At 35.4% G+C, this 16,543-nt stretch overlaps 2 protein-coding genes across 5 annotated transcripts; one reads left to right on the top strand and one right to left on the bottom strand.

The window, feature by feature from the left end:
* Positions 1-1,041: 1,041 nt before the first annotated feature.
* LOC125188716 (auxin response factor 22-like) lies at positions 1,042-4,913 on the top strand. Of its 3 annotated transcripts, XM_048085727.1 has the most exons (6): positions 1,045-1,495; positions 1,629-2,742; positions 3,328-3,487; positions 3,569-4,214; positions 4,293-4,358; positions 4,549-4,913. In XM_048085727.1, exons 2-6 carry the CDS (start codon positions 1,693-1,695, stop codon positions 4,628-4,630), a joined length of 2,004 nt encoding a protein of 667 aa, XP_047941684.1. In that variant the 5' UTR covers positions 1,045-1,495; positions 1,629-1,692; the 3' UTR covers positions 4,631-4,913. The 3 variants fall into 3 exon arrangements, with proteins under 3 accessions (XP_047941683.1, XP_047941684.1, XP_047941682.1); XM_048085726.1 differs by having other exon boundaries at positions 1,042-1,495; positions 3,328-4,214; positions 4,501-4,641; XM_048085725.1 differs by having other exon boundaries at positions 3,328-4,214.
* Positions 4,914-14,335: 9,422 nt separating this feature from the next.
* LOC125189066 (ubiquitin-like protein 5) lies at positions 14,336-16,493 on the bottom strand. Of its 2 annotated transcripts, none has more exons than XM_048086249.1 (2): positions 16,170-16,493; positions 14,336-14,602 (listed from the first exon to the last, which is right to left on the bottom strand). In XM_048086249.1, exon 1 carries the CDS (start codon positions 16,405-16,407, stop codon positions 16,186-16,188), a length of 222 nt encoding a protein of 73 aa, XP_047942206.1. In that variant the 5' UTR covers positions 16,408-16,493; the 3' UTR covers positions 14,336-14,602; positions 16,170-16,185. The 2 variants fall into 2 exon arrangements, with proteins under 2 accessions (XP_047942206.1, XP_047942205.1); XM_048086248.1 differs by having other exon boundaries at positions 14,336-14,607; positions 16,170-16,480.
* Positions 16,494-16,543: the final 50 nt, after the last annotated feature.

A 16,543-nucleotide genomic window follows, 5' to 3' on the forward strand; every position in this document is an offset into this window, starting at 1 on the left:
TCAATCCCTATTAGAAGTTCCACTTTGCCAATTTGGTTCAGTCTTCATTAGAAGGCTCATTTTACTCTTATTATTTTTGATAAGTGGATTTCACAATCCATTAACTTACTCCACTTAAATATTTTTTATAAAATCAATATATAAAAGTAGGATTCTACCACTTCAATTATAAAGTTAAACAATTTATTAAAATTCGTGATGGTAAAAAATGAGACTTCTAATGGAAAACCAAGAGAGTAAAACTTAAGAAAATATAAAATTGAATAATAAATAATGGAATTATTTTAATTATAATAATCGTTATGTCTTAAGTTAGCCGAGTCGTATTTCGTTTTAGATGGTCTCAAATTAGTTGATTTGAAGTCATTTCATTTTTTTTTTTCAAAAAAATTATTAACTCTTTTTTTTTTCTTCCACTTTATTTCCTCTCAATTTAATTTTTATACATCAATATTTTAATGGTAACTTGGAACAGACTGAGCATGATTTGAAGTATATGAATGAATTGAAGTAACTTGGAAAGAAATTAGACGGTATAATTCGATATTTAAATTTTATTATGACATCACAACTGAAAAGTAAAGTTATTGGGGGTATAATTTAACCTTTGAAAATAGGAGAGGATTGATTGAGCCAAAAGTGGAAACTGTGTGTGTAGTGTAGTCAGTTTTAACCATGGTGAAAAGCAAGCAATGGACAAACAGAATTTTGAAGGCCCCAGGGTTAAATCTGTCATCTCACTAAAATGACCGGTCCGCTCAGATCCCGTACAGTTCGCTAGCATCAGTCTAAAGCCTGTGTCCTAATATCTCGCGATATCTCCCGCTATTTTCTCAACTACTCCTTAACCCTTTTTTTGAATATTCAATTTTCCTTCACCGAAAATATTTGTAGTTTATTGGAAATCCGGTAATTAAAGGAGCTAAACTGAATATAAATTCCAAAAAGCTGAAAGAAAAAAGGACAGAAAAAAATACATTTCTAATAGGAGCGCATTATTAAGTGTGGAATTAAATAAAAAGGCAATTAATGTAATTGTCCCTATTGTCTGGTGCGTTGAGATTATTAGTACAGAGAGAGAGAAAAAAAAAGATGGACGATAACTACAAAACCAACCATAAATCCATGTCACCCCACACACTGCTCTCTCTCCTTCCAACTTTACCTTTGTATCCTTCTCAGACGCCGTCGTTTTAGCTCAGAGAGAGGGAGAGAGGGCGCATAATTTGTTAGGCGACGTTTTCCGTCAACTACCGGTGGAGGAATCAACGATTTACGGGGCGATGTTTTGGTGATGTTCCTAGTCACATTTCTTTTGTTTTTTTCTACTTTCTCGGGGCCAGATTCGTGAATCACTCGCCTCTTGTATCGTCGATTCCGGGATCAACGGTTGTGGATCTTTTTATTTCATTGATTTCTCTTCTCAGCTCACAAAAAATCCATAAACAGACACTCTGTGCGTTTTACACGCAATCGGTGTGAGAAATTTGTGGAGGTCAGTATACAAATATCAGTATTGGATGAACAGCTTCGTTGCTTTAGATCTTGTCCTTTTTCCTTGTGGAGTGAATTATTCAATTTTTTATTGATTTGCGCCTGATTTGTTCATCTGTTTGAATTACTTGCAGCGGTTATTGAACAGGATTGTGAAATCAGTTTAATTAAACGAGGAAATTGCACTTCTCGGTTGAGATGGGGGAGAGGAGCTTGGACTCCGAGCTGTGGCACGCGTGCGCTGGTGGCATGGTTCAAATGCCGCCGGTGAACTCGAAGGTCTTCTATTTCCCGCAGGGACACGCGGAGCACACGCTCACTTCTGTCGATTTCGGCGCTTTGCCGAAATTCCCGCCGATGATCCTCTGCCGTGTAGCCGCGGTGAAATATTTGGCCGACCCTGACACCGACGAGGTTTATGGAAAGATTAGGCTGATTCCGGTGGGGAAAAACGAGCACGGCTTCGATGACGGTGGAATTCTGGGAAACAACGGATCTGCGTCTAATGAGAAACCTACTTCGTTCGCGAAGACGCTGACGCAGTCCGATGCTAACAACGGTGGGGGATTCTCCGTTCCTCGTTACTGCGCTGAGACGATTTTCCCTCGATTGGATTACTCGGCCGATCCTCCCGTGCAGAATGTGATTGCCAAGGATGTTCACGGCGATACTTGGAAGTTTCGCCACATCTACCGAGGGACGCCGAGGAGGCATTTGCTGACTACTGGATGGAGTACTTTTGTGAATCAGAAGAAGCTCGTGGCCGGGGATTCAATCGTGTTTCTGAGGGCCGAGAACGGGGATCTCTGTGTGGGAATTCGGAGGGCTAAGAGGAGTGGAGTTGGGGGTGAGCCCTCGTCCGGGTGGAATTCCGGTGGTGCAGGGAATTTTGGTTTCTCGTCGTTTTTGAAGGAGGATGAGAGCAGGCTGATGCACAGAGTTGGTAGTGGGAATATGAGAGAAAAGGGGAAAGTGAGGCCGGAGTCGGTTGTTGAGGCAACCTTCCTGGCGGCTAACGGCCAGCCTTTTGAGGTGGTCTATTATCCGCGGGCGAGCACGCCGGAGTTCTGTGTGAGGGCGTCATCTGTCAGTGCCGCCATGAGGGTACAGTGGTGTGCTGGAATGAGGTTCAAGATGCCATTTGAAACAGAGGACTCCTCTCGGATTAGCTGGTTTATGGGAACTATTGCTTCTGTTCAAGTTGTTGACCCCCTCCGTTGGCCTAATTCTCCTTGGAGACTGCTTCAGGTGATTCACAGCTCCTTATTGTTTTAAATTGAAAATATAATTGTCCAAATGATCATTTGCTTTTTTATTCAACTGCATAGTGTCTTAGCTGCTAGTAATCTTCATGTTATGTTTTGGGAGTTTAGTTAGAACTAGATTTATCATGCTTGAACCTTGATTAAAAAAAAAAGTATCAAAACTTGTTTGAAAATCATGCTAAAAAAATGTTGCATATGATAGAACATTTGTTTTCTTTTCCCTTACGTGTAATGGATCTGTTAACTTTTAATTAGTAGTATTTGCAATCATTTCTTCTGGAATCACATGCTCATTACGATCTTGGCTATTCTCCAACATGCTATAGCTTCAGTGGCATCTGATCAAAAAGTCAACTAATACACTCTGGGAGCTGATATAATAAGGCTGGTATTTTCATGTAGATTCTGCAAATATAGTTTCTGTTCTTTCATTCAGTTGTTCTTTACTCCTTGCTATAACTGTTACTTTATCCGAGCACAATAAAAAGTTGTAGGATTGCGAACTTGATTCAGACTTATTCTGCTTTCCTTTTGTTCTCACATTACTTCTTGCACCGAAATGTGGCAGGTAACATGGGATGAACCTGATCTATTGCAAAATGTGAAATGTGTCAGCCCTTGGCTTGTTGAGATGGTCTCAAATATGCCAACAATTCTCCATCTATCGCCCTTCTCACCACCAAGAAAGAAGTTGCGTTTACAGCAACACTCGGACTTTTCACTAGACGGTCAATTTCCAATGCCGTCGTTTTCAGGCACCCCCCTAGGTCCAAGCAGTCCCTTGTGTCTATCTGACAACATTACTGCAGGCATACAGGGAGCCAGGCATGCTCAAATGGGAGTCCCATTGTCGGATTTCCATCTCAGCAACAAACTGCAGATGGGACTATTACCACCCAGTTTCCTACGACTTGATCCTCATGCCAAAATTCCGAATAGGATGGCTAGGAGTCATGTGGATAGTAAAGAAAATATATCTTGCCTATTAAGCATTGGAAGTGCTACTCAAAATTCAGAGAAAACTGGTGACGTCAAGACACCTCGGTTTGTACTCTTTGGTCAAACAATCCTCACTGAGCAGCAGATGGCTAACGACTGCTCCAGTGAAGTAGCTTCTAAAGTAACAGAAGAAAAGAATTCTGGTGGAACACCATGGAAGAATGGAAGTTTTGCTCTAGACCATGAAGATCTTCCAAATAATTTTTCTGATAGCCAGTTCTTGTGGAAACAGGGCTACAATGCATCTGATCTTAGCTTGGATACTGGTCATTGCAAGGTGTTCTTGGAGTCTGAAGATGTAGGTCGAACCCTTGATCTATCTGTTCTCGGATCATATGAAGAGCTATACAAAAGGCTAGAGGAAATGTTTGGGTTTGAAAGATCAGAAATGCTGAGCCATGTGTACTACCGTGATGCAGCAGGTGCTGTCAAACAAGCTGGAGATGAACCATTCAGGTAATGTACTCTTTTTCAATAGTTACGATGTTATAATTTTCATTCGTTGACATGTTTATGCTATATCTGATACTGCAGTGAGTTCATGAAGACTGCCAAAAGATTGACTATTCTTATGAAACCCAGCAATAACACCACAGAAAGGTAACTACTTATCTCTTACCTGTAATTGTTGTTTTTTAAAATCTCTTACCTGCAGTTTTCTGTTGAGGTTGTCTAATTTTATTGCATTTGCTGTGATTGCTTATTCTTCTCATATTGAAAAATCAATAATAATATATGCTAGTAAGGAAGAAGCTGGCGAAACTGAAAGATCTCTTACTATGTATTGAAGGAAATTTATTACTGGTTTGCCAACCGCGGAGCGCGGACTTGATTCCTCCAACCAGGCAGGGGCCCTCAGCATATTCGCTTAGTCGAAGCATCTTGAAAACCATGGCAGAATAGGCGAGGCTCTGGTTTATTCATCTACATATCTAGTTCTAGTAATGTCTTCGTGTCCAATGTGTTAATGGAAACTTCAATAATGTGAAGTTCTAGCTAAATGTGTGTTGTGTATAACATCATTCTAGTCAATGGTGTGGATTCTGTGTTTATGATCTAGCTCAATCAACTCTACTATGTTGGCTGCTATATTTTTATGATCTTATTATGTAATACGTTGACCTATATCTCTATTTCTTCCTTTTGCTTGATTGATTTGTATGATTTTTTTCGTGTTCCAAAAATGGTGATGTGTCATGCACAATTGCCTCTCTTTGGATTTGTAGGCTTCAAATTTTCATAGGGATTAAACCAAAGAGCCAACAAGCCAACAATAGTGATGTCTAAATTATTGTTTTATTAATAAATTTGGCAATTAGAACCTTTAAGTTAAAGGGGGGGCATAATTCTGGTGTTTGACAATCCCGACAAACCAAAATTGAAGCAAGTAAATGTATATTATTGAAATGTTTGAAAGTTGCGAAGAAAAAGTGATCCAACAAAAGAAAACAATTTGGGTGCTTATTTTAATTTCACACGTGAGGTGTGGGGCAGGGTTAAGACAAGAAACCAAATTGGTTGTTAAAAATATGATTATGATAATGATAATGATGTTCATGGTGATGGGTGATGGTGATTGTGATGGTGATAATCATGTCATGTGTGTTTTCCACTCCTCTCGCCGCCTTGTTGCTCGAGTCATTATTGTGCTTAATGCAGCATCTCTAATACTTAATGCCCTCTTTGACTAACCCTCCCTATTAACATTAATAGTTACAACCTTTGAGTTTGGACTCATAAATCAACACTTACTCCAAAGTTGTTAGTGAAGTTGTAATCCATACTACCATAATAATAGACCAGGGCCTTTACTTTTGTGCTAATTTTCATTATTTTTTTCCTAAGTTACAATAGAATATCTATAGATTTATTAAAAGGTTAAAATTAAGACTAATTGGTTTCGAACCTACGAGATAGATAGAAAATGGATATTGGCCTCAAATAAGTATATATCTTTTAAAAAGTTGGATTTTTCCCATAAACTTTTAATTTGGCAAATAATAACAAGAACTTTATCCGAGTTTGTTATTTCTCATTGACGAAAAAATTTAGGCTATATTTAGGATTGAAGAACAATTTTGGAGTGTGTGCTTCAAGAAAAACTATCTTCATAGATTGAAGAACTTGAAGCACTCAAAGTTGTCAAGAAATTATGAAAACAAAGTCTGTATCACCATATTATTTGATGGAATTTTTACGCCAGTGCAAAATTCAGATAAAGTTCATGATATTTTTTGTCAAGTTGAAAGTTCGTGGGAGAAACTCAATTTTTTTAAAGTTCCATGATATTAGGGTCCAATATCCCTATGAAACATGGGGAACAAATTTAGCTTCAAATACAAGTTTATCTTCAAAATCGCACAAGTTGGTTGGCCTATTCGCCCTAGTGATTTTGTTGCACTAAGTTACTCGATCGATTGACAATCTCTGGACTCTTTCCACTTCTCGGAAAGATTTAGCCTGGTTGAGTGGCTTGTATTAGCCACCTCATGGGTTTGGATCCCCTGCTGTGCTGCCCACCACAGCAGGGGCTGCTGGCTGCTGTTTCACGTAGAAGAATATTTTATAATAAATAAATATAATATTTTAATTTTATAATGTATGAATTAAATATTTGCTGTGTGAAACAGCAACCCCTGCTGTGGTGGGCAGCACAGCAGGGGATCCAAACCCGCCACCTCACACGGTCAAGTAACAGTCTCCGTACTCCAAGACTTTATAAAGTCAAAATAATTTCTTATTTTTATTATTTTTCGGTACAAAACTCGATAAATTTAAAATTACAAATTAATAAAAAAAATACTAATAGCAAGGAAAAGAAGTATTTCCCATATTCCACTATAAGTAATTGATTTTCTTTTTTTGGTTGTTCCAGTACAAGTGATAGATTTCTATTTTTAGCAAAATGCAATACATTTACTTTATTTTCGCTTTATCTCTCTATTTTATCATTATTTCTACTTTATTCTCTTTCTTTTTATTCAGTAAATATCATTTTCTAAAGGGATATTGGCACCTAATATCATGGAACATTAAAAAAGTTGGTTTTTTCCCACGAACTTTGAAATTGGCAAATAATATCACGAACTTTACCCCGAGTTTGTTATTTCCTACTAATGAAAAAATTCCGGCAAATAATATCATGATACGGATTTTTTTTTCGTAATTTCTCGACAACAACTTCGAGAGTTTCAAGATTTTCAATCTTTGAGAATAGTTTTTCTTGAAGCACACCCTCCCAATATGTTCTTCAATCTATTAATATAGCCGGAATTTTTCCACTGGTGGGAAATAACAAACTCAAGGTAAAGTTCGTGATATTATTTGTCAATTTCAAAGTTCGTGGGAAAAACCCAACTTTTTGAAAGTTACATGATACCAGGTGTCAATATCTCTTTTCTAAATTATAGTGACTAAATAAAATCAATCATTTATAGCAAGACGAAGGGAGTATAAAACCAAGTTAAATCTAACCTTTAAAATCATGTATGTTATGAATGATCGAATACGGATCCAATAAAGGATTTTCTTGTCATATATCAAGGAATAAGGAAATAAAATTTAATAGAAATAAATCATATCATATGCATGAATACTAGGAGGAAATATCAATTAATCCTCAATCTGATATTGGATTGGATACATTTTGGGTTGACCTGATAACGACTCAATCTGCACGATTTGTCAACCCTAGCATCTATATATATCTGCTCACGACATCAAGTTTTTCTGTAGTGAAAGTTCTAATCAATTATTTGTGTGATATCTTCTCATAATATTTTCATTAGACATGCAGAGTATACTTATATTAGACAAGCTATTTATAACATAAAAGCAAATTAATTATTGTGAAAGATGATCATGGGATGATTTTTATTTCTTTCCTTTTTTTTTGAAAAATGCAATAAAATAAATAAAGAGTAAAAGATACAAAGGAGGCAAGAGATGGATAAAAATGAAATCAAACAACTACTCTAAAGAGCTTCTACCAATGTGACCAATATATACTACTTGTCACAAATTAGTTGGTGGACTAATCGAATCACAAATGTGACATAAGTTCGATCGAAGTGATCTTTGCAGACAATGAGACAAACACAGCTATCCATCTTGCATACTGTTTAATTCCATGGGATCTAAGGTGATTCATGGGATTATTGTATGTACAAAAAACACAGTGTGGTCCACCAAATTTGACCAAGATTCTCTCAAATGCAAGAATCTTTGAAAAAATGAAAGTCGCCCAATTCATCAAATATTTCAATGTAAATAATATGCTTGAATCACGAACAAAAGCTCTGAAATTAATAAAAGTGTTTTCATATTTGACCAGAAAGTTAGGGTTTTATGCTCAAGATCCAAGAAATCGAGAGAGATGACAGTGTAGTATCCCCTAAAATCAGGCATGGGAGAAGCTGCTGTTTTGAGCTTATCTTAATTCTCAAAATAAAGACTTCCCCTTTTTTTATAGATAAAAATTTTCAATGTACTCCATTTTTAGGACTTTCTAATATTTTTTTGTTCATGAATACCAATAAGTACTCTACAAAATATTAAGTCACATTTCTTCTACTATTACTCCCTCCATTCCATAAAAATAGAAACATTTGAGACGTACGAAATTTTTTTATTAATAAAGTAAAAAAAGAAAAGACAAAGATAATTAAAATAATGTTATTGGAAAGTAGGACTCGGGGATATGTTTACATATACTATTTTATTGTTTACTTTTGTAAAAAATTTGAAATTTCTTTATATTTGCCCCTTCTCAACTTCTCAAATTTTTCTCATATATATAATTTTGATCCCTTTCATTTATAATCCTGGCTCCGCCCTTGATTTATATTTTTATTGGGCTCTGGTGATATAAGTTGTAAATAAATTGATATATATAGGTAATGACTTGTGGTTTCCATAAATAAATATAAGTTACTTTTTTTGGAACGAACAGAAAAGGAAAGTGTCCCTACTTTTATGAGACATTATATTATAATCGTTTCTTTACAATACAATACTAGTATGTTTAAAGACGTTGATCATTAGGACATGGTGCGTTAAAATTCAAATAATTTTTATTGTAGAACTATAAACAATGAACATTATACGTAGCGAACTGCCTCATTGTAATTAAGGGATAATCTATTATACTTCATCCGTTCCATAGTAATGGAGGTATTTCTTTTTGGTACGGAGATTAAGAAAAATTGTGTTAGGTGAGTTAGTAAAGAGAATAAAGTGGAAAATGAAAAAGGTAGAGAGATGAGGAGAGAGTAAAGTATATGTGGAAAAATGTGTTGTCTTTTACTAAAAATGAAATGACTTTATTACTATGGAACGTACTAAAATAACAAAATGACTCTATTACTATGGAACGGAGGGAGTACATTACAAGTACATCCAGTACAATTTTCATTACAAGTGTATAAACTGTTCATGATTAGTAGTTTTACAATAAGAATTATACTTTTTAAATTATTTCAATACTATTAGGACATGCACAAAAATTTAATAAGGGAAATGTGAAGAATGATCAGGACTTAGAAAGAGATTTTTTGTTTCAAAAAGACCAATAATTTCTTAATATTTATAGCCGAAAAAGGTTACTCCAGACAAATTTATGCATTAGGTGTTAGTTTAGACAATTTTCTGCATATGCTTTTCGACCTATTTTTAATACTCATTTTGTGCACATATTATGTTACTACATTGTAGTAGTATATTGTTGCGTGAGTGAAAGAGAGCTGGGAAGTTCTCGTGCGAGTGTGTCAATATGTTCAAATTTCTCAGATCCAGAGAATTCACTAGACCACGGGGTCTAGGAACTCAGAGAACCCTCGAAATCATTTGTTGTTGGGCACACAATCACTTCCTGCCTTTCAAAACCCTCAACCCACTGCACTAAAAAGAATTAGTATAAGGAAGTAGGGATCGAATCCCACAGAGATGGATGCGTAACTAAACATGCGAGAAGATTTGGAAACTGTTTATGGCTGCTGCCACGCATTTTTGGGGTTGAGATTAGATTCCTAGACTCGGAAAATGAAATGCTCTATTCTAACAGCTAGATTTAGGCAAGAATAACAGAACATGCATTACGATAAACAAGATGTACTCAAGATCATTCTCCAGTGGAAACAATTACCAGACCTAGTAAACGGCTTCCTAAAACTAACCTAGACAGAGGAAAATTGAATCGTGGGGACCATTTCCCAAAATAGCAGAGTACGAATGAAAAGCTGCAGATTAACTAACTAAAGGCTTAACTAACAGTGACTTCATCTTCTCAAAAACCTTGATCACGAAATGCAGAGGAAATATAGAGCGACTGAGCAAAATACAAAACGAAGCAGAGCAAGCTAGATTAAACCGATTACTACGATTAACTACTGAAACTCAAGCAGATCTACTATCCCTAGACGAGGTAAATAAGAAAACAGAAATTAAACATCAAAACCATGCAAATATGAACAGATCCAAACACTGGATGCTTTATCGACTCCGGATCTAAGCTTCCATCGACAAACCACAGCAATCCCGATCTCCGATCACACAAATTGAACCAGATTCAAACAATCCACCACGATCTCCACACAATTCAACTCCAAACTCAAATCAATCTCAAAAACATTCAAAGTGAACAGAAAATGCAGCGATAACATGAAACAAAACCATAGTAGTAAATTCCATAGCAAAATAGTGCAATATCCAACAGAAATTTAACAAAATACGGCCGAGCTTCGAACAACGAAGACTCGGGAAATTCGGGAACGTAAACTTAAAACAGAAACAGATTGTATCTTCGCCTCCCGTGGAGACGGTGTTGCACAACTCCGATGAAATGTTTAACCGTAAACCCCCCAAACTGATTTCCCCAAAGTGTGTGTGTAGAGAATGAGAAAAACTGAGCTAAGAGCTAAGAGATATGTTTCTTGTATGCCGCGTGCTCTTATTTATAGGCATGGAGCTTCTAGATTCTTCTTTGTAATTTCCGTTCTGCCCTTATCTAGAACGCTCCTTCGTCTAGTAAATTCTTCTTCTTTTCTGCTCGCTTCATCTGCCAGCTTCCTTCTCCAGGCGATTTTCTTCTTCTTCCTGGACCTAGCGTTTTCTCTACACACCTGGCTTACAAAACCTTGTCAGACCCGGGAAATTATAGAATTCAACCCCATAACCAATGCATGAAATTAGCCTTATCAATGAGTATATTGTGGTACATAGTTAGACCATCTCCAACCATACACCAAAATTGAGTTTTGGTGTAGAAATCTTCTCCACTCATACACCAAACTCAAACTCATTTTTGGTGTTTTTGTTGAAACAACACCATATTTGGTGTTACTGCAAAAGTTTTGTGAGACAAAATCTCAAAAATGGTGTAAATCTTAAATTTGGTGTAAATGGTTGGAGTAAATTATTTTTTGGTGTGGCATATACTCAAAAATGAGTTTGAATTTGGCGTAAATGATTGAAGATGACCTTACTCCGTCTGTTCTATAATAGTGGACTCATTTTGCCATTTTGGCACGTTGCATAGTAGTGAAGTTATTTTCTTTTTTAGTAAAAGTCAACACATTTCTTCTCACCTACTTTACTCTCTCTTACTTTATTTTTTCTTCATCTCTCTACCTTTTTCTTTTCCTACTTTATTCTCCCTTTATTTAATTCACTAAACACAATATTTCTTAATCTCTATGCCAAAAAGATATGGCTACACTATTATGGAACAGAGGGAGTACAAAATTTAAGGGATGTTAATATAATGAAATTTTCCAAAAATTTATTTTTTCTCATGAATTTTAAATTTGACATATAATATAACGAATTTAAATAATTGTTGAATTTTTTTCACCGACGACAAAATATAACTATATGAAAATGACATGCATAACCATATCTGGATTGTAAGTGACTTTGTGATCACATCACTATAATTTTTCAGCGGCAATTACCACTCATATTTTATGTGATGTAATAATAAATGAAATGTAGCCAAATTTTGTCATTGATGGAAAAAATTGAACAATTATTTAAGTTCGTGATATTATATTTCAAGTTTAAAGTTGAAGGGAAAAAATAAAGTTGTAGAAAGATACGTGATATTAGGCGTCTATATCCCAAACTTTAATGCTCTCTATGTCCCATAAAATGGATAATTGAAATGCACGAGAATTAATGCGTAATTGATAAAATAAGAAATATGAGGAGAAGGATAGTTAAAGTATTGTTAGTAGATAATGAGACCGTCATTATTATTAGTGTTTAATAAGTTGTAATGTATAAATAATAATTAGGGGACAACTTTACTGAAATTAAAAAACTTTTCCCTCTGTATTAAAAAATAGAAACATTTAAAACGACACTAGTACAATTGGTAAAGTAAGTGAGAAAAATTAGTAAAGTAAGAGAGATGAAAAGAAAAATGAGTAAAGTAAGAGAGAGGAGAAAAAATAGTAAAAGTAGAGTTAGTAGATTGTGAGATCCATGTCCTAAAATAAAAAGATTTTAAAATTTTTACTTTTAAGGAACGGCTCAAAGTTGAAATAGTTGCTATTTTTAAAAAATGGAAGGAGTACAATATTTCTATGAGATAAAAGAAATAAAAATTACCACATATTTTTTATACAAATAAGGGATTACTAATATTATTGTATTAAAATAAAGATAATGTTGGGTTTTTTTGTCCCATAGTAGGAGTGGGGCCAACTGTAAGTCTGTAACCAATAGCGACAGAGATGTGATGACGTCACTCATCCATGCGGTTCTAATTTTTTTTATTCCATCTTGATATTATGTGGACGGCCACGATTTATTTGAACTTATGGTTGTTTTTGTCGCCATCCATCGCCAACTTAAAACGCGGTATCACCAAAATATCGTATCACCATTCGTCTCGCCGCTCCAATTTATTCAGTTTAGATTCTACAGTATAATTCTAATTTTTCTTTTTGTTTATATTTAATACTTTTGGAATTTGGCGAGTAACTAATAGTATATGTATTTAACATGATTAAAAAAGTTAAAATTTTTATTTTCTAACTTTATGCGATTTGACGAGTATTAAACTTAGACTAAAACTGTAGGAGTACTGAAAATTTTACATTCTATTCTACTCCTAGTTGAAAACTGTGTCACCTCTATCTGCGTACATTGATTTAAAAAAAAAACTATTGAGTATTGAATATTTTACATTCTAAAAGTTTGTCACCTTTGTTGGCGTAAATTTTAAATTAGTACTCCCCTATGTCTTCCTATGCACACATACTAAAAAAATAGTCTACCCAAATTACCCTTAATAAATATTGGCTAAATAGTGAACAATAAAAATGTGAGTTTAGAGGTGACTTAATCAGGGACAGTTATGGATTTATTAAGTGAAAATGTCAGAACGACAGATATTCATATTTGTTTAAGAACTTTATCTAAAGGTATTTCTGAATAACCGTTGTATATTATTCATGATAAGAAAATATGTACTGTGATTAATCTTTTAATTTTCTTAAAGAAAATGACATTTTATTTGTAAATAATCTTTTGTTTCTGAATATTTTCATCTGATTTTTAATATTTTGTTTTTTGTTCGATTTAGTATAAAATACCGTCGTTATTCCACCAAAATTGTTCAGGTTCTTGAGCTTTAATTCAACAAAACTATCATTTTGATTAGTAATTATCCATGAAGAAATTATCATTTTAATTTACTACTATTATTTAAAAACACTCTTAAATTTATAAGTTTTCCGCAACCATTTGACATTTGAAGAAATATATTTGCTTAACTGATAAAATGAAGTTATTAGGGCAATCACGCTTGATTAGGAACTTTTTAAGTCTAACCTTTAAGAACATAAAAATAACACACATTATTTTATTTTGAAATAGATCTCAAACACATCCAAGATTATTTGAAATTTGAATTACTAGTCAAAAGTGAAGCATCTTATCAAACAAATAAATTGGATTTATTCGTCGTACATTATTCTATAATTGTCATTGAGGAGTATAGTTTTAATGTTGTCAGGAAATAACTCACGGTCTGAAATGTATCTTTTACCTATTAAATCAATAAAAGCCATTAAAATTCAGATGAGTACTGAAGGGCAATGTTACACCATTTTCAAAGGTTTCAGTCCCTCAATAAGCTAAAAAGTAGTAATAATCTGAGTAGTGAGGACCAAACTAGCCACATAAATGTTAATGAACATGCATTTTATTTCTAAGCTACTACACCTAATTCCTAAACCTAGTGTTTCTTTTTTCAACAATCTGAGCCCCTACCAACATTAGTGCACATCTTCCATAATTCAAGTTAAATTCAATAGCATGCTCATTTTGGGCCTCTATGCAATATTTGTAAAGTCAGGAATTATGAACTTTAACATAAAACTTAAGCCCAACTAAAAAAAAAGCTTGAAAGTGATGTTGGGCCGAAACAGCCAGTGGCCCAAAATATGCTTATGAAATACTAGTGTCTAAGACGTACTGCAATTTGTATAGTTGCTATTAAATCCAAGGCAAAACTAACTTCTCTCAGCGAAAGCAGGATAGGCTTAATTTAACTACAATAAAATGCAGAAACATGAACACTAAGACAGAATATCATTGATAAAGAAAACTAACACACCAATCACATGTCATTTATGGTACTAATAGCAGAAGATACCAAATCAGTCATTGAATACAAGGTAGTCAAGGGCAATACTTGCGTAATAGGATTGGTACGCATGGTCATCAATTTATACATTTTTAAAGAGTAATAGCCTCAAAAGCTTAGGAAAATATACATGATGATAACCTCCATTCATTCTTCAAGTGCAGAGCTGGAGAAATATATATCCCTCATCCGTCTATCCTGCAGCACCAAACACCAAGACAATTACTATCTCAATCAAGTCCTACAATAAAATAAACAATTGAACAATAACAACACGCTTGAGCAATAATTTAGCAAATTAATCGAGCATATAAGTTCATCTAAAACATAGACTGTAGGGCTGTCCGAATGGGTATCCGCAAGTACCACGCCCAAAAATATTGGGTAAAGTCCCTAAGCACACCCGAACCCAAACCCAAAAAACCCGAATCCATGAAATTCCAATTTTGTTCTTTGGAAACCAAAATCACCCAAATTTCCAATATCCAAGCAAAAATTAAAATCGCACCAAATTTGGATACATTAGGCTTTGATGTAACAGTGCTTTGGATTTCTCATTTCTAATAGTTTTAGTTAGATGTCTACTGCAACTTTGATGCAAAGCAAAATCGCCCAGAATTTCAAAATCCTGAAAATCAAAAACCTTTTCACATCTCTTCCCTTCAGCTTTGTCTCACTACCACTTCACTCTTCACATGTACAGAAGAAAGGAAAATGAACAGAACAGAACTGAATTCAGTCTCATGGCCAATTAATTCCCTTGCAGTCGAAACAGCATTTTCAGATCGAGGCGGCGTAAGCCTCTCTCGGGTCTAAGCTGCGGCGGTTGGAGATGGTGTCTCGTGACTCATGTGTGGGATGGGGGAGAGCCTATAGATGTAAGCGAGAGGCAGAAATGGGATGGGGACGTCGACTTTCTACTAACATACTACTAAAATCCTAAGCTGCTAAATTAATTGTAATTATTTAATTTGAGTTATCCAATCAGGTAATCGGGTAATCCGATACCCGATAATATTCAGATCGGGTCAAGAAATACCCGATATCAGATTTGATGATAGATTTCCAAATTGTGGGATTATAAGAAAAAATAACAGTACTAAACATCAGACCTCATAGGCACAACCGCACAAGAAATTTGGTTTTGCGTGTAGGGCAGTTCATTCAAAGAGGAGAATTACAGGTGATATGAAAATTTGAAATCTAACTGTGTTCTAAAGCAGCACTAAACAAGTAATTTGGTATTCAACATCCCTATTCCCTACCAAACCCAGGAATATGTGATTTCAAACAAAGATAGAGCTATTAGACGGCATAACGAACCCAGCATAGGCAAGGCATGCAATAAACTTCCAATCTACGATGATGCTATTCCAGTGTTGACCCTGATGGATTGATTAATTTTTAACTTGTTTGATCATCTTATCCTCTAAATACTAGCACTTAAAGCAAACGCCCCTAACTCTCTTGGTGAATAATCTTTAACAGATATTGGTAGATACAGCCTCGGACAGAACTTAACAAATAGGTTCGGAAAGTACTCAAATCACACTCCCTATTCATCAATGGAAATGTTTTAACCTAATCTAAATTCGATAAGCTTCCAAAATTCCAACACAAGCACACACAAACAGTAGCTACTGCATCTAGTAAACTAGGCCATGTTTAGCATAATCGTAGACCAAGAAAGAGGGAAATCACGATTGAAATTCTGAAGCGAATCAACAGCAAGTAAGAGAGAGAATAGGGGGAGGGGTTACCAGAGAGGATTGGGGACTAGTTGTAATAGAGCTCAAGGCCCATTCCGTCGTGGATCTCGTAGTCCTTGAGGGTGATATGGTCCTTGTAGACGGTGTACCATTTCTGGATTCTGATCTTGTCGGCGCGAGTCCCCGTCTGCGCCGCCACAAGCTTCTTAAGGTCGCCGATCGTGTCGTCGTCGTTGCACTTGACGCGGACCTTCTTCCCCAGTCGATCGTTCAATACCACCTCAATCATCTTTACACTTGCTCCGCAAACCCTAGAATGTGGAATTCTGGCCCCTTTTCTTCCTATTTATTCACGCGGAATTGTGGAATCTGATCCGGTCCGGTCCAGGTATAAGTGGACTCAAATTCAATATATTTTATTCTCA

Source organism: Salvia hispanica, chromosome 5 (assembly GCF_023119035.1).
Source record: "Salvia hispanica cultivar TCC Black 2014 chromosome 5, UniMelb_Shisp_WGS_1.0, whole genome shotgun sequence".
NCBI lineage: Eukaryota > Viridiplantae > Streptophyta > Magnoliopsida > Lamiales > Lamiaceae > Salvia > Salvia hispanica.

Bases quoted from the DNA above. Each gene is read 5' to 3' on its own strand.
- LOC125188716 (XM_048085725.1), top strand. From the start codon at position 1,693: ATGGGGGAGAGGAGCTTGGACTCCGAGCTGTGGCACGCGTGCGCTGGT. The intron at 2,743-3,327 runs GTGATTCACAGC...GAAATGTGGCAG, and splicing joins CTCCTTGGAGACTGCTTCAG to GTAACATGGGATGAACCTGA. The intron at 4,215-4,292 runs GTAATGTACTCT...CTGATACTGCAG, and splicing joins GCTGGAGATGAACCATTCAG to TGAGTTCATGAAGACTGCCA.
- LOC125189066 (XM_048086249.1), bottom strand. From the start codon at position 16,407: ATGATTGAGGTGGTATTGAACGATCGACTGGGGAAGAAGGTCCGCGTC.